The sequence below is a fragment of the Balaenoptera ricei genome, chromosome 2, assembly GCF_028023285.1.
Source record: "Balaenoptera ricei isolate mBalRic1 chromosome 2, mBalRic1.hap2, whole genome shotgun sequence".
Taxonomy (NCBI): Eukaryota; Metazoa; Chordata; class Mammalia; order Artiodactyla; family Balaenopteridae; genus Balaenoptera; species Balaenoptera ricei.
Window position 1 is genome coordinate 70,945,213 of NC_082640.1, and position 20,712 is coordinate 70,965,924.

General features: G+C 37.3%; 1 protein-coding gene across 4 annotated transcripts in view; it reads left to right on the forward strand.

Moving 5' to 3' along the window:
* The first annotated feature begins 3,453 nt into the window (after window positions 1-3,453).
* Window positions 3,454-20,712, forward strand: part of DPP8 (dipeptidyl peptidase 8) — a 62,521-nt gene continuing 45,262 nt past the window's right edge. For 2 of the 4 annotated variants that reach the window (XM_059912993.1, XM_059912996.1), the window contains exons 1-4: window positions 3,454-3,644; window positions 5,374-5,510; window positions 7,778-8,047; window positions 12,693-12,805. In XM_059912993.1, coding sequence (XP_059768976.1) covers window positions 5,474-5,510; window positions 7,778-8,047; window positions 12,693-12,805 — 420 coding nt within the window. In that variant the 5' untranslated portion in view covers window positions 3,454-3,644; window positions 5,374-5,473. Of the gene's footprint in view, window positions 4,646-5,373; window positions 5,511-7,777; window positions 8,048-12,692; window positions 12,806-20,712 lie in introns of all 4 variants that reach the window. The other 2 variants (XM_059912994.1, XM_059912995.1) reach the window with 2 other exon arrangements.

The window sequence follows — 20,712 nt, forward strand, 5'->3', positions numbered from 1 at the left end:
ACTTTATATAGTGCTAAGATACTGGGGAGTAACTTGTCTTTTTGTTTTCTTCCTTTATAACTCTTGATCCTTCCCTATATAGGGAGCTAGCATGAGGCAACCATGCTTTCTGGGAGTTATAACTCTGGGATTAGAAAACAGAGACATCTGATTCTTCTCTTTTAAGCTCAGTTGCATATTCAAGACAGAAAATATTTGGAATAATATGCAGACTAAATAAAAATCATCCGAGTATAGGAGGGAAGAAAAAGTCATTTTACAGATGAGAGAAATAAAACTTAGAGAGACCCGATATTAATCTGTTAGTAGGGAGAGGAGCCAGGATGTGAACCCAGGTCTGCCTGACTCCAGGAATCCGTGCTCTGATCCATGAGTACCTGAGCAAAATTACCACTGCCTGAAGATCGTGGAGTGGGAGACAGGTTGGTCTCTGATGAGGCTCCGTGTAAAAAGATGTCAGGTTCTCTAAAACATGAGGTCAGAACTGGATGAGGACCTGATTACTTCAAATAGGCGCTGATTTCAAGATGCAGCCCAGGGTTCCCTGCGAAGAGTTCTCACTTGTCCACCCTAGCTTTCACTCACACTTACCTGCCTGCTGTCCATTATGTCAAAATATGATTGTTTCATGATGCTTTGCGATTTTTTTCAGTCTACAGCAGGGACGGATTTGTATCAACCCCACCATGCTATTTATTCAGACCACGTGTGCTAGATAACTTGCCTTTTCCTGAGGAGTTCCTAGAGTGTAGGGCAGCATAATATAGCTAAGTTGGCTTTGTCAAGCACACAGAAGTTTGGCAAGGCCCAGGCCTGACTGATTCAGCCAGTAAACATACAAGGAGCCAGTTTAGGGACTGCCATGGTGGTCCAGTGGTTAAGATTCCGCCCTTCCAATGCAGGGGTGAGGGTTCAATCCCTGGTTAGGGAATTAAGATCCCACATGCCACGAAAAACAAAAAACAAAAAAACCAAGGAGCCAGTTTAGCCTCAGACAGTTTATTACTTACATGTATAACAAAGGGAAGAATGCATCAAGGTGCCAGTAGTCCTTGTCCCATATATGAAAAAGGACACTACTGAAGCAAATGAAGGGGCCAGGTGACTGCAATGTAAGTTCTGGGATAACTGGCTTCTGAGGAGCCAGTTCTAGGCTGCAGCCAGTTCTAGGTTTTTATATTCTCAGCTCTGTTCTGATGGGGGTGGGGCAGAAAGCCCACAGCTCATCAGAACCTGGGAGGGGGGGATGAGAAGCTGTCCCAGGACAGCCTCCCAGGGGAGATTGCCTCAAGGTCTTCATAAGACTGTTCCTTTCCAGTTCTGGAAAGATCACAAAGCATTCTGCTACAACTCAGATAACCGTTGGTTCCAGCCTTTGCCTAGGAGGCCTATGTGGATACATGCAAGGTGGCCAGGGTGCGTGATGGAGATGTTCCCCCCACAGATTTCTCAGGGTTAGAGGCTTTTTAACCCTGCCATAGAAAGAGAAAATAACACTGAAAACCAAGAAATCTGAATTCAAATCTAGTTGTCTGTCATTAGACATATGACTTCAGCACATCCTTTACCTCTCTGGAGCTTTTTTTTTTCTTTTTTTCTTTTTTTATGGTGTTTTGTTTTGTTTTCCCCTGAGGTTTACTGTTAATCTCTCTCTTTTTTTTTTTATTTTTATTTTTTTTGTAAAGATTGATTGATTGATTGATTGCTATGTTGGGTCTTCGTTTCTGTGCTAGGGCTTTCTCTAGTTGCGGCAAGCGGGGGCCACTCCTCATCGCGGTGCGCGGGCCTCTCACTATCGTGGCCTCTCTTGTTGCGGAGCACAGGCTCCAGACGCGCAGGCTCAGTAGTTGTGGCTCACGGACCCAGTTGCTCCGCGGCATGTGGGATCCTCCCAGACCAGGGCTCGAACCCGTGTCCCCTGCATCAGCAGGCAGACTCTCAACCACTGCGCCACCAGTGAAGCCCAATCTCTCTCTTTTTTAAAAAATTTTTATTTTTTATTGGAGTATAGTTGATTAACAATGTTGTGTTCATTTCAGGTGTATAGCAAAGTGATTCAGTTATACATATACATGTTTCTATTCTTTTTCAAATTCTTTTCCCATTTAGGTTATTACAGAGTATTGAGCAGAGTTTCCTGTGCTATACAGTAGGTCCTTGTCGACTATCTATTGGAGCTTGTTTTTTTAATTCCATAAAATTATATATTTTTTCTTTGCTTTTGGGGAGGTCTTTTTCCTCTTATTCAAATATAAACTGCACAAAGTCAAGGATTTTCCCTACTTTATTCACTGTTGTGGCCCCAGTGCTTGGAACAGTGACAGGCACATGGCAGAGATTCAGTAAACATTTGGATGAATGAAATGAAGTGCAAGATGTTTCATTGTATTTTGTTAGCATATGCATCTGCATTCAAAGCCTTAAAACCTACTTTCAGGTGTTTTTTTGTTTGGGGGTTTGTTGTTGTTTTTTTTTTGCACAAAATTCATAGAGGAATCCCAGTGAAAACATGACTATACTTTTAGGGGAACTCAACTGAAAAAAAAAAAAAGCCTGAGCAAAGACTCATTTAACCTCAGAGTGAATAATTGCATACTGAGGAGTAGAACATGGCACCCAGATGGATCTCTTATTAAAATAAAGCCTAATGACACACACCTCTGACAAATGGTTCCTTGTAATAATAGAAAATAGGGAAGGCCCAGCTTGTCCACTGTTTTGTTCTACACCTTCCACTTTCCCAGTCATCTCCCGAGGCTCCCCTTTTCTCTTTCTCTCAGCCAATGTATGGTGTAGAACAGGAAATAACTTGTGGGTCAAGAGACCTGCCTCTGGTTCTGATAATAGCAAGCCACTCACTTCCCTACCCTGGGCCCCAGTTTCTTCATCTTTATGTGTTTGTATGACACACGTGGTTTTCCTTAAGTGCAATTAAGTGACGTTAGTACATCTGTTTCACAGATAAAGAAACCATGGCTCAAAGAGACTGACCTGATGAAAGTCATTAATTAGTACTAGAGCCAAGCTTTCTGACTCCAAGTTCAGGTTTCTTTCCACCATAACAATAAGACACCCAGAAAATCCCCAAGGTCCTGGTCCTTCCCTCTCCGTGTCATCCCCATGAAGGGGCAGGGATTTTTGCCTGGCTTGCTCCGTGTTCTAATCCTCAGCGTCTACAGCTCTGCCTGGCACATAGGAGGCACTCAATATATATTTGTCGAAGGAAAAAAATAGATGACTACGGACGTGCCACAGTTCGTCCTGTGATTTCCAGCAAGTTACTGCCCCTTTCTGGATTTCTTCTCTGTCCCCGACCCCCGCCCAGTTTCCTTCCCGTGCTTCGTTCGCTCCTCCGGCCACTAGACGGCACTGTCGTAAGGGAACCCCGCCGAGCAGAGAGCTGCGCTCTTCTTGGCCCCGTTGCGCCTTCTCCCGTTGGAGGGCAGCGCGCAAGAAACCGGAAGTGCTGGAGCCACCGCCGCCGCCGCCTTTAAGTGCCGCGTTCACCGCTTCGGTTACCGCCGGCGCCGTAGCCAAGGAGGCCGGTGCCCCCGGGTCGGGAGTGGAGGCCGCGCGGCATGAAGCGGCGCAGGCCCGGTCTTTAGCGCGCGTCAGGACGGTCCGGGCGGGGCCGGGGGGGGAAGGTGCAGTATCCGCCCCCTCTCCTTCCCCTTCGCCCGCTAGGCCTGCGCCCCAGCCCACTCGGGCCTCTCCGCCTCACGGAGGAACCGCCCGGCGCATTCTCCCGGTTAGCCCGCTCTGCGGTTTACCCGGCGCGCCGCCCTGCGCGGGCCACAGCCGGTGGCGGGGCCCCACTTGCCGGAAGAGGAAGCCCAGGCTTTCAGATTCCGAGTCAGCCAACGTTCACTGGGCGCCCCCTGAGCGCTGGGTGCTGGCCTCCGGACTTCCATGTCCGTTATCTTAATTGAGCCTTGCTGGGGTTGGGAGCCGGGTATTGTCCGGGCTTACAGATGAGAAACGGAAGCCCACAGAGGCGAAGGGATTTGCTTAAAGTCCGACTGTGGCAGATCGGATTCGGACTGAGATTTTCTGGTTTCCCAGCTGGTGTTCTTTCTACTGCCCCACTCTAGGTCGATTCCCTCCTTGTTTACTGGCCCCTTCTCATTCTATTTCATCTACCTGGCACAGGATAGGTGCTTTCCTTTCCTTTTTTTTTTTTTTTCAAACCTCTCCCCTCACACACTTTTCTTCTAAGACTTGGCATCCCCCCAGTCCCCCTTCTTAATATTCTCTGCTACACCTCTCCTCTTCTTCCGCATTCTAGCTTTCAAGATCTTTGCCCACTTTGTGATAATGAACCTCTCAACTAGCTGACGAGTGAAATAGCTAGGCTTCAACGAGGCTTGGGGTGTTTAAGTGGACAGACTGGCGCCTGGATTAAAAATTAAGGAATGACATTTGAGTGGGTCCAAATTCAAGAGGCCTGAGGCTATTTTCTAACCCTACATGCTCTTCTCTGAATGAGGGGCTTAGTGAATGGGAAGGTGTCTTGACATCGTAGTCCGTTGTTGCTGTGTTAGCACAACTTCACTTTTTTCCCTCCATTTGCCACTGAGCCACATCTCTCACCATCACCTATCTGGGTTCCGAGAGCCCACAATTAAAACCGATAAAAAAGTGACAGGTATAATCACAGACCCTGCTTTTCTTCTTTTACTAAGCCAGAATTTCAACAAACTTAACACTTCCGTTTCTAGAGAAGTTACCTAGTTCAGTTATTTTCAGAGTATACGTGGAAAGGAAATAAGCCAAAATGGAATGCACTGAAAATGGGTAGTACATTCTTTATCTTGTGAAAATCTTGATGTTAACTGGAAGTTAGTTCTCTCCGCAAAAATGACCTGCTCTGTCGTTCTTAGTGGTTATTCTATTGAGTCTCTTCTGTCTCCAGTCAGCTAAATATGTATTCTGTAAAATAATACAAATTGGTTATTATGTAAAAGGCAGAAGAACAGGACCAGGCACATAGAAATAAATTTTATTATTAATCATCTATCATTTTTGAAGATTTGCAGTAGGCACTGAGTAACCTCACATCTGTATGCCTTTTATACTTTTAAATGTTCTTCCATAATTTATCTTTTAATGTGTCCGGATGTCAGGATTTACACTACCGTTTGGATATTCTTTGGAGTAAATCGGGCTATACATTTCTGAAATAAAATCAGTTTATAATTTTCATAATTAAAATGCAGATACAAAGTAATTCAGGCATTGTATATTATATCAAAAAACATATGCATCAGTTTCAAGTACTATTTGAGACTTTAGGTTTAATCTTTTTGGGCACATACGATCCGTTTTAATAATGATCAACAGCTTTATATCTTATTTCATTATCCTGGTGAGCAGGATTGGATGGTGAGAAAAGGAAAGACTCCTGTGAGAAGAGAGCAGGATGAGCAGAGGGATCTATGCTTGAAGTTGAGTCACTTCAAAAAGATCTCTTTGAATGTGGAAGAGATCTGAACAGATGAAAATACAATCAGGTAGGCACCAGCGAAGGGCCTTAAGTGAAGAGGTAGGTGGGGCAGTGAAATACATGCACTGTGCTAAGAACATGTACTGACCTATTTTCTAATTTCTGCAATTAGAAAACTCGGGTCACATATTTCGAGAATGTATTTGTATGTAAGGTGTTATGGAAATCTGGAAATTAAATCAGTCAGTTACACATTTGTGTAAATTACTAAAATTATGTAATATCAGGTCTAGCCTAGGAAATGCAGGATATACATTGACCATAAAATACAGAATAGTGTCATTTGAACTATAAAGTGTGTGTGTGTGTGTGTGTGTGTGTGTGTATGTAGAGAGTCAGAGAAATAGTGAGTCCAGGGACCTAGTACAATTTAGGAATACCAGATAGTTTTGCTTAAGTGCAAGGTAATGGCAACTTTTATGTAAGAGACATGTCAAAATAATGACTCAAGAAGCTGGGCAGTAAGCTTGGGAAGTCTGTCTGAGCTTCCCTGTTCCATCCCCAAGCTCTATTGTTTCAAGCAGTGGTTTGGAGCTGAAGTTCCAAGTTTAACACAAGGGGAGTTGAGAAGAATGAGCCCAGTTTGTATATCTCCTTGTCTCACCTATCCCTTACTCTGTTAGGAATCAAACTAGATCCATTGACACATTTGATAGAAAACAGACCTCCACCAGCTTTTAGATGGGCAAACAACCACTACTGTCATGTACTGCTACTTAATATCAATATGCTGAATACCAGTTGAGCTAAATGACTTTTCCTCTGTTGAGCTGTTTGGATTTCAATCATTGGAGGTAAATGCCCAGTTGTAATAATATTACAAGTTGTATACCTATAGAACTCTCCAGTAGATTTTCTGGCTGCTCTTGCTACTGTTATATTGAAAACGGTAGTGTAGTTCACTGTAGCCTGAAAAAAGACACAGTATTGTGGCCGTGGCCTCACAGTTCTGTTCCTTTCGAATGCCGTATAGCACACCAGCACACCTGATGGACTAATTCACAACCCATACCTGCTAATGACTTTTTCTCTGTGGTTGGTAGTTTCTACCACGGACTCCTGTTAACCTGTGAAATTAAGGTTTAAAAAAGACATCATGTTAAATATACAGCCATGTATTGATTTTTGTTGTAGAAGTAGTTAATAATTATGTGAATTGGTTGCACAAATGCAATCTAGTTTATCTCCTAAGTCCACATGTTTCGGACATTTATTAGTTCAAAAAGAGCAGGTTGCCCCAGAATTGTTGTTTATGTTGCTCCTTTTTGGTAGCGTTATGAATAATGCATGTCAGAATATCATACAGTGGCTTATAATAACACTTCTTGTTATTTTCTCTGATACTTTGCACCTGTTACATTTAAATATTGAAACAGATAAAGGAAAAAATCATCCTCTTCTGGATTTGTAAAATGAAAGAAACATCATTAGTAGATGAAATCTTAATACTGCTTTGGGGTTGAAGTGGTAAATTGGGTTTGGACTTTTATCAAAATATTGATATTACAAACATTAAATGTTTTGTGCATAAACTACAACTAAAGCCACTTTTTTCTCCTCATTTAATCATAAGAGTAAAAGTTTTATAATCTGTAGTAATAGTCACATAAATTCCTTATAGTATAGAGTTACACAGGGGATCATCAGATAGTGATGTTTAGGCAAGAGCAAAAGACAAAGAAAAAATGTACCAGCCAGTTAGGTCTTTTGTTGTTTGGAGTCTCATTTAAAAGGAAACAGTATTTATATTATCTTGGGTAAGTGCCCTGGAAAGGTTATTAGAAGTACATTGTTTGCCACAATTTTATAACTGTTCTAATTGGTTGTGATTATTTCTGTTCTCTGAAGAAGTCCACATTTATCAAATGAGTTACTTTTTTTAAGTGCAAAAACACTTAACTCCCTTGGCACATTTAGCTTCACTATTGACATGCTCTTTGAAGGAGCATAGCAGCCAACTGGCATATGGCCCGTTTCCTTCCAGTGTGGGAAAGAAAAAGGAGTTTTGGCAAGAGATACCTAAGGAGAGCCTTTTATAAAAGTTCCCCAAGAGATTTATAGTCAACTGTGAAATAGACATGACCTCAATTTTTTTTTAATCTCATTTTTAAAGAAAAGGGGGAGCTATTGCTTTTCTTACTAAGTTTAATTGCAACTGTACTGAAAAGCATTTTTTCCCCTTTTTTGGGGGGGTTGGGGGGCCCTATCAGACTGTCATTCTGATTAATATAAGAGAAGGCAGACCTGTGAACTTCATGTGCCTTATTTTTCTAGGAAAATGCAACATGGCAGCAGCGATGGAAACAGAACAGCTTGGTGTTGAGATCTTTGAAACTGCAGAGTGTGAGGAGAATAATGAATCACAGGATCGGCCTAAATTGGAGCCGTTTTATGTTGAGCGATATTCCTGGAGTCAGCTTAAAAAGCTGCTTGCTGATACCAGAAAATATCATGGCTACATGATGGCTAAGGCACCACATGATTTTATGTTTGTGAAGAGGAATGATCCAGATGGGCCTCATTCGGACAGGATCTATTACCTTGGTGAGTATGAAGTCATAGTTTCTGAAAGGAAATCCTTTCTTAATTCAAACAGAGGCTAGATGCAATTGGCACTCAAATTTTGGTGAATAAATAAGTGAATGAATCAGTGATGGTTCCACCAAAGGAAAAAAAAAATAATTAGAAGAACTTCAGTTTTGGTGCTGTTTTCATTTTGTTTTGTCCCATTAACTTGATTTTTATTTGCACATAACAAATCATGAATTGATCATGATCTTACTTTCAAAGTAAAGATGCTAGATATTACTTCTTCCTAAAGCTAGTTCAAAATGCCTTTCCTTAGGAATGGTCAGATTAGGAACACATAATAAAACCAGTAGTTTGTTCCCACTCTCAACAGCTACTGCTTTCATTTTTTTAAACCAAGGCTGGTTTTGGTCTCTTCTTCCTGAGCCCATTCACTCCAGGTTTAAGGTCTGTCTTCATTAAATGTACGATACCACTGATTGACATTTTTGTTTCTTTGTTTGTTTATGCACCTTAAATCCTTTACTAAGATGTTGTGGTAAAAGGAATAGGTAGTAAATCCTGAACAACTATCACGCTTAGGCACAGCTTAGTACTGAAAGAAATGACTAACCTAGCACGTATATAGACACAGGGCAGTGGATAAAGAGCTAGTCTTGGAATCAGAAGCCTAGGCTCTGGTATCAGCTCTTTGCTGACTTGTTTACCCTGTGGGTCTCAATTTCCTCATCTATCAAATGAGGGTTAATGTCTATCTCATAGGATTGTCTTAAGTATTAAACATTTTACATGAAAACATTTCCAACTTAAATAAATACTAAGAAACACAATACTGTTCTTGTACAGCCAAACCAAGTTTTATTGTTTGGCTATGGCTAGTTTGAGGAAGGAAACTAAAAAGGGAAAGAAAAAAAATTTGTAGACCCCATTCCCATCCCCCAAGCAGCTGTCTTCATTACAGTATTATTTTTTAGGATTGGAAATAATAGTTGTAAATTATAGTATGCTGCCTAGCATTCACCAACTGGTAATTATTATTTGTATTAGCTTAAGTCCCAAAGGCCTATTCATTAATTGTCGCTCATTGAACACATTTATTGAGAGATGATGCTAAAATATTTAGGTAAGTCATCTGAGTAGGAAATATATATATATCTTTCTCAAGAAACTTATGCTATGTTTTTTTTCAGAGGCAGAAAGTCAGACTTTCCTCAGATTGGAGAAGCAATATAAGAAAAGCCCATCCATACTTGCTAAATCAGGCAGCTTGGTTGGAAGAGAGTTTGGGCACAGTTAGGGGGGGAACCCTTATATTTAGTATAATAGTTAAAAATTATAGCCATACCATCCATAATTCTTAACTATAAACAAATGTCTCACAAAAATGTTTATGAAATAACCATTAAAACTGCTTAAAGAAAGGGATTTCACTCCCAGTACAATAGTTGAAATGGAATCACAAGCCCATAAATTTTGGAGTTTCCTTCCTGTAGTCACGCTATTTTATTTTCCTAACCCAGAGACTGAAGGGAATGAACGGTTGTTAGAATAAGGAAGAAAGGATGTGAGAGACGGGAACACTGGAGGAACTGAGGCCTGAGTTGAGTCCCACAGCTAGGGGTTGGGTGGGAAAGGAAGGGCTGAATAGCCAGAGACGTGTCTGAGGGCCGACCTGCTAATGTGCCTTTGTTTATTAAGTTTTTAAAAATAGGCTTTCTCCCCTCCTCTAAAGCTGTTTGACATTTTTTTTTTTAAAGAGATATTTCCTGCATGAGTCCGCATTAGTAATTATAGATTCATTTTTTTTAAGCAACTCCAGAGTATTCCATTATATAACTGTGCCATCTTTTACTTAACCAGCCCTCTAATAATGGGCATTTAGGTTTTTCTATTTTGGTATTAACAAAAAATGAGGGAGCAGATATCACTGTATTTGATCATTTTTGTACATGTGTGAATTTACTTAATAGGACTAATTCCAAAGAGTGGAATTATTGGGACAAAAGGTGTACAGATTCTGAATTTTTATTGATATTGCCAAATTGCCCCTCCATTGAGGTTATAGAGTTTACATCCCTGCCAGCATTGTCTCAGAGTATGTATTTCTCTACACCTGTACCAATAGTGAGTAATAAACCTTCTTTTTATCTTTCCCAGTCTGATTGGTGAACAGCAGTTCCTCACTGTAATTTTTTTTTAAATTATTATTGTTTTTTTAATTGACATATTAGTTTCATGTGTACAACATAATGATTTGATATTTATATACATTGTGAAGTGATCACTACAGTAAGTCTAGTTAACATCTGTCACCATACATATAGTTAATAAAAAATTTTCTTTTCTTGTGATGAGAACGTTTAAGATTTATTCTCTTAGCAACTTTCAAATATGCAATATAGTATTGCTGTACATTATATCCCCATATTTCATTGTAGTTTTAATTTTCTTATGAGTGAGGTTGAGCATCCTTTCCCATATTTACAAGGCGTTTGTATTTCTTTTTCTGTGACTGATGTGTTTGTAATCATTGTCTATTTTTTATTGGGTTGTGGGTGCTTTTCTTGTTGACATAAAGCACTTTTTTGTACAAGAAGGGAATTAACGCATTGTAGTATTTTTCCCTGAGATTTAATGTCTTTTGCCTTTAGTGCCTTTTGCCCTTCTGTAGAAATCTGATTTTTTTTTTTTTGGTAGTTAAATGTTTACTTTTTATGTAGTTTTGCATCACATCTAGAAAGGCTTTCTCAGCTCCAAGTTATATTTTTTGAAATCTTTATTTACTTTGGACTTCATTTTGTTCCACTGATCTGTCTGTCAGATCAAGTGCCAATGTTATGCTGCTGTTACTATTATTATTTTTATCGTAACTTTAGATGTTTTACTATTTTATAGTACTAGTCACCCTTCATCACTCTTTTTCATAGTTTTCTTGATTATTTTTGTTTGCTTGTTTTTCTGTGAGAACTTAAAATTAGATTAGAGCTCCTTTCTCCCAATCCTATTTATGCTGTTTTAGGATTACATTATATTTATAGATGAAGTTAGGAAAATTGACAATCTTTATAAAATATTGAGCTTTTCAAGAAAGTTGTATGCCATTTCATTTGCTCAAGTCTTTTATATCCATCTGAATATTAATATTTTTCCATGTAAATCTGTTGTTTCAGAAATTTTAATATATATCGTACACCAATAAATAGTGTGTCAACAGGAAAGAAACAATGGGAAAAGGTCATTTTGTGTTTATACAGAACTGGTGTGTGTGTACATAGAATGCGTTGGAAATTTTTATTGGTCAAGGTTGAAGCCAAGGAAGGCATTATGGAACAAGGAGCAGTTTCAAGAGGGGCATTTGAAGTGATTGTGGATGGCTCTCATTTGAGGATAGATGAGAACCAGCTTTTTCATATTTGCAGGTTGAAAGCTCTTAGAAGGAAAAGGCTTAAGGAGGTTATGATCATATTTTGTAAGATTATGAATGGTATGGATAAGTGACTACAGTCTTAAGAATTATGTAAGAAAGTAACTGTGGAATGTACAAAATAGATCTAAGACAAAACTAAGTGCTGAAGTAAATATCAGCTGATACCTGACTTTTTACTCCAAAAGGCAACACAAACTAAGAAAGGTTTAAGAAAAGTTTAGCATAATAAAGGGATAAAGGAATCTGTAGGTATTTGGGGAGTCATCCCCCACCTTTGCAAGGGTTAGCATGGAAGTTACCATGCCCTTCCACAGACTGCCTTCTCTGCCATTATCAGAAACACAAGGCTGAGGATTTGTTCCACTAGAGAGGGAGTTTTTGTTCTTCCTGTGTGATTTATTTTCTCTTTCCTTCACTCTCCCCTAGCTTTTTTGGAAGTGATACCTTTCTAGCACCTTTTAGAGTAGAAGGACTTTGTTTTACTTTGAGTTTTCTTTGGTTCACCTCTTCATAACCATGTTGTATTTCTATTACTTCTCTTTGGTATGTAGTTTATTCTACACTGCTGTGATCTTCCCATTCAGTTATTGTATGATTTCACAGAATAGACCTATCTTCTACTTAGTGTAGACCTCTTTCTTTCACAATTCTCAAATAAAGGATAAAGAGACTTTTAACAAATCAGATATCGGATTCTGTGTTGTTTTAATATGAATGTACTTTCATTTGAAACTTATTAGTGATTATAGTGGTAGAACATTTATAGTGAAGAAGAACTCAAATTGTTAGACCTATGTATATTTCTAAGTAAATACTTTAAATGATTCATAAAAAGAAGAAGCTTGGTAGTCTGAAGTTGTCACAAAGTACCCCCGTTTGTAATCTAATGAGTCTATTGCCAACTTGTAAGACACTAACAATTTTAAAAAAAAAACAAAAAAACTAAAAGTAACACTTACCCTTACATCATCTTATACACTTTTATGTTTGTTTTGAGAGGGACTAAAATTTGAATATCAAAAGGAAACCTGAGGATTTTTCTGGGAGCCTGGGTTTTATTGAAGAAAATTACTGTGGCATATGGCATGTGCATCTCCTACTTGTTAACATTCATTATAGGTCTCATAGAGTACAAAATTTTGCAGTATATAGAAGGCATTATATACTTACTACTACAATTGTGGTAGATTGCTATTTTTTAAAATAACAAAAAATGATTGTTTTCTTTTGTAGCTATGTCTGGTGAGAACAGAGAAAATACACTGTTTTATTCTGAAATTCCCAAAACCATCAACAGAGCAGCAGTCTTAATGCTCTCTTGGAAGCCTCTTTTGGATCTTTTTCAGGTAGGGTTTAACATTGTTATTCCTATGGTTTTGTGTATGTTTTTAGATACTGCGTTTGTTTAGGGACAGAAATTCAGTTGGGGTTTTATATTTGAAGTAGATATGAATCAAGAGGAATTAAAACATTTTTATGTTTTTGCATGTCTGACCCTGAAATTTCGTTTAATTCTCAATATCTGAAACTAGGGATAGTAGATAATACAATTCAGATTTTTTTTTTTTTTGGCCGCCCAGTACGGCGCGGCATGTGGGATCTTAGTTCCCTGACCAGGGATCAACCTGTGTCCACTGCAGTGGAAGGGCGGAGTCTTAAACACTGGACCGCCAGGGAAGTCCCCAGATTTTTTTTGGACTACCTTTCTCCCTGTTTAACCATCTTTCCCTTCTACAAACTTGCTAGTTATGTAGTTCTCACATTTTGGTGGGAGAGTTGTTCACATAAAAGAAGTAATGTATATTTCCAGAAAGCTTTTTATTCAAATCTATAAATTGAATTTGTAGTTCTCATATTTAGTAACAGTACTAATGTAAGGGTTAAATAAAGGTACTAAGTTCAGTTTTTGTTTCTAAATAGCATAATTCAATTTATGTAAAATCAAAGGTTAGGTTTTTTTTTTTTTTTCCTTCAATATTTTGTCTTTAGACAATATGTAAATGGTTCAAAACATCCCAAGAACAAGATGATAGTTTGGGTGTGATTGTTTGCCTTTTTAGTTCTCATTTATTATTTTTACATTGAATATTGAGTAGAATATTTGGACTAAATGAACTAAAATGTGATATCTCTCTTAGGAAGTAAAAAAAAAAAACTTCCATGACAACTAATCATTTTGCAACTATTTATCAGGGATGTTGTTTCTTACATTGGTTTGTGACTTTTCTTTAAAACAAAAAAATTCCTTATTCTAAGAACAGTGTGTTGAACTGAAATAATGGTGGTTTTCTCATGGAAAACATTGCAAATTAGTGAGTCAGAGTTGTTTTTTTTTTTTAAAGCTTTATTATGGAAAATTTCAAACCATACAAAAGTAGAATCCTATGCAAACTAGTTTTGACAATTATCAGATCTTTGCCATCGGTGTTTCACTGTAGCCTTACCAGTCCTCCCTCACAATCCCTACCCCTACTTCTCAGATTATTATTTTTTTTTTTTAGAGAGAGTTGGCATTCTTATTTATTTATTTATTTCGTTGTGCCAGGTCTTAGTTGCAGCTCGCCAGCTCCTTAGTTGCAGCACATGGACTCCTTAGTTGTGGCAGGTGGGCTCCTTAGTTGTGGCTCCAGGACTCCTTAATTGCGGCTTGCTAGCTCCTTAGTTGTGGCATGAGAACTCTTAGTTGTGGCATGCATGTGGGATCTAGTTCCCTGGCCAGGGATTGAACCCGGGCCCCCTGCATTAGGAGCGCAGAGTCTTATCCACTGCACCACCGGTGAAGTCCCACATCTCGGATTATTTTTAAAGAGTTCCCAAATATGTCATTTCACTCCTACATAAGTCAGTATGTATCTCTAAAGTATATAGATTCTTTTTAGACATCATCACATCTTAAAAAATCATTGATCATTTCTTCATATAAAATATTCAAATTTCCCTGATTTTTAAATTTCTCTTTTTTTACACTTGATTTGTTAAATCAGAATCTAAGTAAGGTTCATATATTACAATTGATTGATAGGTTTCTTAAGTTTCTCTTACTTTTAATCTATTGCTTTCCTTTCCATCCTTTTTTCCCCCACTGCAGTTTATCTATTGAAGAAAGAGGATCTGTTTTGCTGATTGTATTCCTGTGGTGTTATTTGATATGTTCTTCAGTCTCCTATATTCTCTGTAAATATAAATAGGTAGTCAGATCTCGAAGCTTCATTAGACCCAGGTTTCCTCTTTTTTTCTCCCCCAATAATACTTACAGATCAAAAGAATTGAAAGCAGGGTCTTGAACAAATAATCCTACAGCCATATCCATAGCAGCATTATTCACAATAGGCAAAAGGTGGAAGTAACCCAAGTGTCCATGGACAGATGAATAAATAAACAAAATGTGGCATATGTTGGGTTGGCCAAAAAGTTCGTTCAGGTTTTTCCAGAACATCTTTTTTTAAATAAATTTATTTATTTATTTATTTATTATTTATTTATTTTTGGCTGTGTTGGGTCTTCATTGCTGTGCGCAGGCTTTCTCTAGTTGCAGTGAATGGGGGCTACTCTTCGTTGCGGTGCGTGGGCTTCTCATTGCGGTGGCTTCTCTTGTTGCGGAGCATGGGCTCTAGGCGTGTGGGCTTCAGGAGTTGTGGCACGTGGGCTCAGTAGTTGTGGCTTGTGGGCTCTAGAGCGCAGGCTTGGTAGTTGTGGCTCATGGGCTTAGTTGCTCTGTGGCATGTGGGATCTTCCCAGACCAGGGCTCGAACCCATGTCCCCTGCAGTGGCAGGTGGATGCTTAACCACTGTGCCACCAGGGAAGTCCCTCCATAACATCTCATGGAAAAATCTGAACTAACTTTTTGGCCAACCCAATACACGTGATGGAATATTATATGGCCTTAAAAAAGAAGGAAATTGTGACACGTGTTGCAGCATTGTTGAACCATGAAGATATCATGATAAGTAAAATAAGCCAGTCACAAAAGGACAAATACTGTCTGATTCCACTTATATGGGGTGCCTAAAGTAGTCAAATAGACTACTAGAATGGTGGTTGCCAGAGGCTAGGGGAAGGAAAAATGAAGAGTTGCTGTTTAATGAGTTTAGTGGGTATAGAGTTTCAGTTTTGCAAAATGGCAGAGTTCTGGAGATGGGTTGCACAGCATTGTGAGTATAGTTAACAGTAGTGAATGGTACACTTAAAAATTGTTAAGATAGTAAGTTTTATGTTATATATATTTTACCACAATTAAAAAAATAATATTTCATAGACAATGTTGTATGCCTCCATCAAAAGTCATATAGAGCCTTATTTATCTTCTTGTGATGATAGCACCCTTTGATCATTACCTAGATCCATTATAAAACAGTGAAATTTTATCATTCCTTCTTCATTTATTAACTGAAAAACTTCTATAAAGAGAAAACTGCTGTTCAACAACTATTCAGTTATTCTGAGTTCTAGATCACAATAGAAAGGCAGGATGTTTCTTTTCCTTTATTTCCCATTTTTCAAATAATCTATGTTCTACAGTCTTATATACGTGATCAGTTAGGGGTTTTGGAGGGTATTTTGTTTTGTATCTTTATAAACTTACAGTGTAAACCTGTTTGGTATCTTTTGATGCATTAACAGTTATTATTCTTATTGTACAAATGTCTTATTTTTGGCTGTTGGAATCCTTTTCAACTTGACATGTCAAATCCTTTTGACATGACCCTGGTAATAGTTGATAGTGCTCTTGCTTTCTGCTGTGAAGATGTGTCATGATCATCTTTCACATTGCTTATCCCATGCTTAGAATCAGCCATTTCTCTCTAGTTCCTTTAGGGGAAAGTGATGTTAAGAGACCATGATCTGGGTCTCTTAGAGATGCTTATTATTATTGTGTTGTTAATTGTTTCTAGGTCTTTTTATTGGGCAAACTAGGGAATACATACATTGTGTGCGTGTGTGTGTGTGTGTGTGTGTGTGTGTTTGGGTGTGTGTGTTTGAAATGTACAGATCACCATGAAGTCATATCAATTCAGATAAGATATAAGGTCAGACTGATATATCCAGTTAAGATATTACACTACAGGATTTTTCTTTAACCTCATTTATCCTACATATGAATTTTCTTTCTCTGGTGCCAAAGGTCCTGTTTTAAACAACAGTATAATTACTCATTTGCTTTACTCCATACTACACCCAAAACAGTTTTAAAATAACAAATGAATCAGTGCTGATTACTTAACAGTAACTTGGAATTGGTCTTCTTTGTGTGGTCATGCTATCAGTTCTATACAATTAGATTCATTTGCTTCATTTTGTTTTCAAGTGTTAGGAATTCCTTTGTTTTTAATTTAATTTTGGTAGAAAATAGTTATATGGTTCCAAAGTCAGATCTACAAAACCAGAAGTATTCAGAGAAGCTCTCCGTCTCCTCTACCCTATTTCTCCTCCTCTCCTTCTAGATAATCTTTGTGTTTTTAAATGGCTTATCCTTCTTTTTTTAAAAATATAAGCGACTACATAGATATTCCTATCCCCCATTAGATAAATAGTAACATACAGTATACATTTTCTCCACCTTGCAATTTTCAAATAACAATGTATCCTTCAAATCACTCAGTAAGAATATATAGTCAGTCCTCCATATTCACAGGTTCAGCATCCTTGGATGCAGAGGGCCAGCTGTCCTAAACCATTTTATAGTCTGAGGGACTTGAGCCTCCACAGATTTTGGTATCCATGGGGGTGGGGGGTGTCCTAGAACCAATCCCCCACAGATTCTGAGGGACAACTGTATACATAATCTTTATTTCTTTTTACATCTGTGTTGTGTTGTACAGACAAATCATGTTAACCAGTTCCCTCTTGATGGACATTTTAGTTATTTTCAATCTTTGTATTACAGATAGTAGTGCAGTAAAATGGCTTGGGCTTTTTACATGTTTGCCAGTGTATGTTTAAGCTAGATTCTTAGAACTGAAATCACTGGACCAAAATGTATATGGTTTTGTAATTTTGCTAGATATTATCAAATTTTCTTCCATAGGAGCTGTGCCATTTTGAATTTCCATCAGTAAGGTATAAGTGTGCCAGTTTTCCCAGAGACTCTCCAACACAGTATGTGGTCAAACATTTGGATTTTTTGCCAATCTGATAGATAGAAATGGTATCCCAGTGTAGTTTAATTTGCTTTTCTTTTATAGGCAAAGTTGATCATCTTTTATCTCTAACCCATTTTTCTGTGGAGTGATTGGTCTTTTTCTTCATTTTTAGGAGCCTTTTATATACTGGAGATATTAACCCTTTGTCTGTGATATAGTTTCAGATATTTGCCTGAAGTTGTAATTTGTGTTTTTACTTTCTTTATGGTGTGTGCGTGTGTGTACACACGCCATGTGGAAGATTTTTGTGTAATAAAATTTATCCATCTTTTTGGTATTGCTTCAAGAATTTGTGTCTTCTGTCATAGGACAGATTTTCTACACCCAAGTTATAAAATAATTTACCCATGTTTTCATCCAGTGCTTTATATGGTTTCTTATATGGTTTCATGTTTTAAAGCTTTACTGAGGTATAATTGGCATATAAAAAGTTGCAAATATTAAAGTGTACAATTTGATGGATTTGGAGGTACATATGATGTACCTGTGAAACCCTTACCTCAGTCATTACCCTCAAAAGTTTCCTTGTACTGGTTTGTATTCTCCCCTACCCACCCATTCAGTGGTACAGGCAACCAATGTACCAGTCTTGCACAGTCCTTCATAAGATTTATCTGTAGTATTTCATATTTCTTTATTCTATTGTAAATGGCTTTGTTTTCTAATTTCAATTTCTGGTTGATCATTGCTAGTATTTTTCTTTAACTCTCTAAGTGCTTTCTCACTTTTTTTTTTTTTTTTTAATTGTAGTTGATTTACAATGTTGTGTTAGTTTCTGGTGTACAGCAGAGTGATATATATAAATATATATATGTATATATATATTCTTTTTTAGATTCTTTTCCTTTAGAGTTTATTACAGGATACTGAATATAGTTCCCTGTGCTATACAGCAGGACCTTGTTGTTTATCTATTTTATATATAGTAGTTTGTATCTGCTAATCCTAAACTCCTAATTTATCCCTCCCCCACCTTTCCCCTTTGGTAACCATGAGTTTGTTTTCTATGTCTGTGAGTCTCTTTCTGTTTTGTAAATAAGCTCATTTGTATCATTTTTTTTATATTCCATGTATAAGTGATATCATATGATATTTGTCTTTCTCTGTACTTCACTAGTGTGATCATCTCTCAGTCCATTCATGTTGCTGCAAGTGGCATTATTTCATTCTTTTTTTTATGGCTGAGTGGTATTCCATTCTGTGATGTATGTATATCACATCTTCTTTATCCATTCATGTGTTAATGGACATTTAGGTTGCTTCTATGTCTTGGCTGTTGTAAATAGTGCTGCTGTGAAAAGGGTTTTTCTTTTTTAATTTGTTAATATGGTAAAACAAAACATCACTTGATTGTTGAGTGTTAAACCAATCTTGCATTCCTGGGATAAAGCCCACTTGGTTCTAATTTATTATCTTTTTAAATATTGTTGGATTCAATCTGCTAATATTTTGTTTAGTTTTTTTAATATCTATGTTCATGAGGAATATTGGTCTGTAGTGTTCTTTTCTTGTAATTTGTCTGATTTTGGAAATAGTGTTATGCTAGCCACAGAATAAGTTGGGAGTTATTTCCTCTTTTTTAATTTTCTAGAATTTGTTTGGTAGAATTCACCAGTGAAGCCATCTGGACCTGTAATTTTCTTTGTGGAAAGGTTTTTAACTACAAATTCAATTTCTTCCTTAGATGTAGTGCTATTCATATCATGTATTTCTTTTTGAGAAAACTTTGGTTGTTTGTGTCTATTAAGAAATGTTTCCATTTCATCTAAGTAATCAAATTTATTGGCATAAGTTTCATAATATTCCCTAATCTTTTCAATGTCTGTAAGAATCTTTGGTGATGTCCCTCTCTTATTCCTGATATTTTGTGTAATTTGTGTCTTCTCCACTCCCAGCCTTTTTTTTTTCTGATCAGTCTGGCTAAGGGTTTATCAGTTTGGTTTCATTTATTTTTCTCTGTCGTTTTGTTTTTTTCTATTTCATCATTTTATGCTCTAAACTTTATTAATTCTTTTCTTCTGCTTACTTTGGATTTTGTTTGTTCTCCTTTTTCTAGTTTCATAACGTGGTAGCTGAGGTCACTAGTCTGAGACCTTTCTTCTTTTCTTATATAGGCACTTAATGTTATAAATTTCCCATTAAGTACCACATTAGCTGTAGCACATACATTTTGATATGTTGTATTTCCATTTTCATTTAGTTCAAAACACTTCCTATTTCCCTTTAACCCATAAGTTATTTAGAAGTGTACTATATAGTTTCCAAATATTAGCATATTTTTCAGAAATTTGATTTCTAATTTAATTCCACTGTGATCCAAGAACATACTTTGTATGACTTAAATCTTTTCAATTTTTTAAGTCTTGTTTTATGGCCCTGAATGTGGTCCATCCTTGTACGTATTCTGTGTTCACTTGAAAGGAATATATGTTCTGTTTTTGTTGGGTCTATAAATGACCATTAGATCAAATTGGTTTATTGTACTGTTAAAGTCTTCTATGTCTTTACTGATTTTCTATTTGTTCTATCAGTTATTGAGAGAGAATGTTGAAATCTCCAACCATAATTGTAGATTTGACTGTTTCTCATTGCAATTCTATTAGTTTTTCCTTTAGTATATATTTTGAAGCTATGTTATTAGGTGTATAAGTGGATAGGATTGTTATATCCTATTCGTAAATCTACTGCTTTCTTGGTTTGAAATGACCTTCTTTATTTCTAGCAATATTCTTTACTCTGAAGTTTACTTTGATGTTAATATAGTCCCTCTAGCTTCCTTTTGATTACTGTTAGCATAGAATAAGCTTTTCCATTAAAAAAATTTTTTTACTGGCTTTGTTGAGATATAATTCAAATACCATACAATCCACTCATTCAAAGTATACAATTCAATGGTTTTTAAGTGTATTCAGAGGGTTGTGTCACCATCATCACCATCTAATTTTAGAACTTTTTGTCATCTGCAAAAGAAACCCATTAGCAGTCATTCCCCATCCTTTCACCCTCTCTACCCCCAGGCCAAGGCAACCACTAATCTACTTTGAGTCTCTATAGGTTTGCCTATTCTGAACATTTCATATAAATGGAATTGTATAATATGTGGGCCTTCATG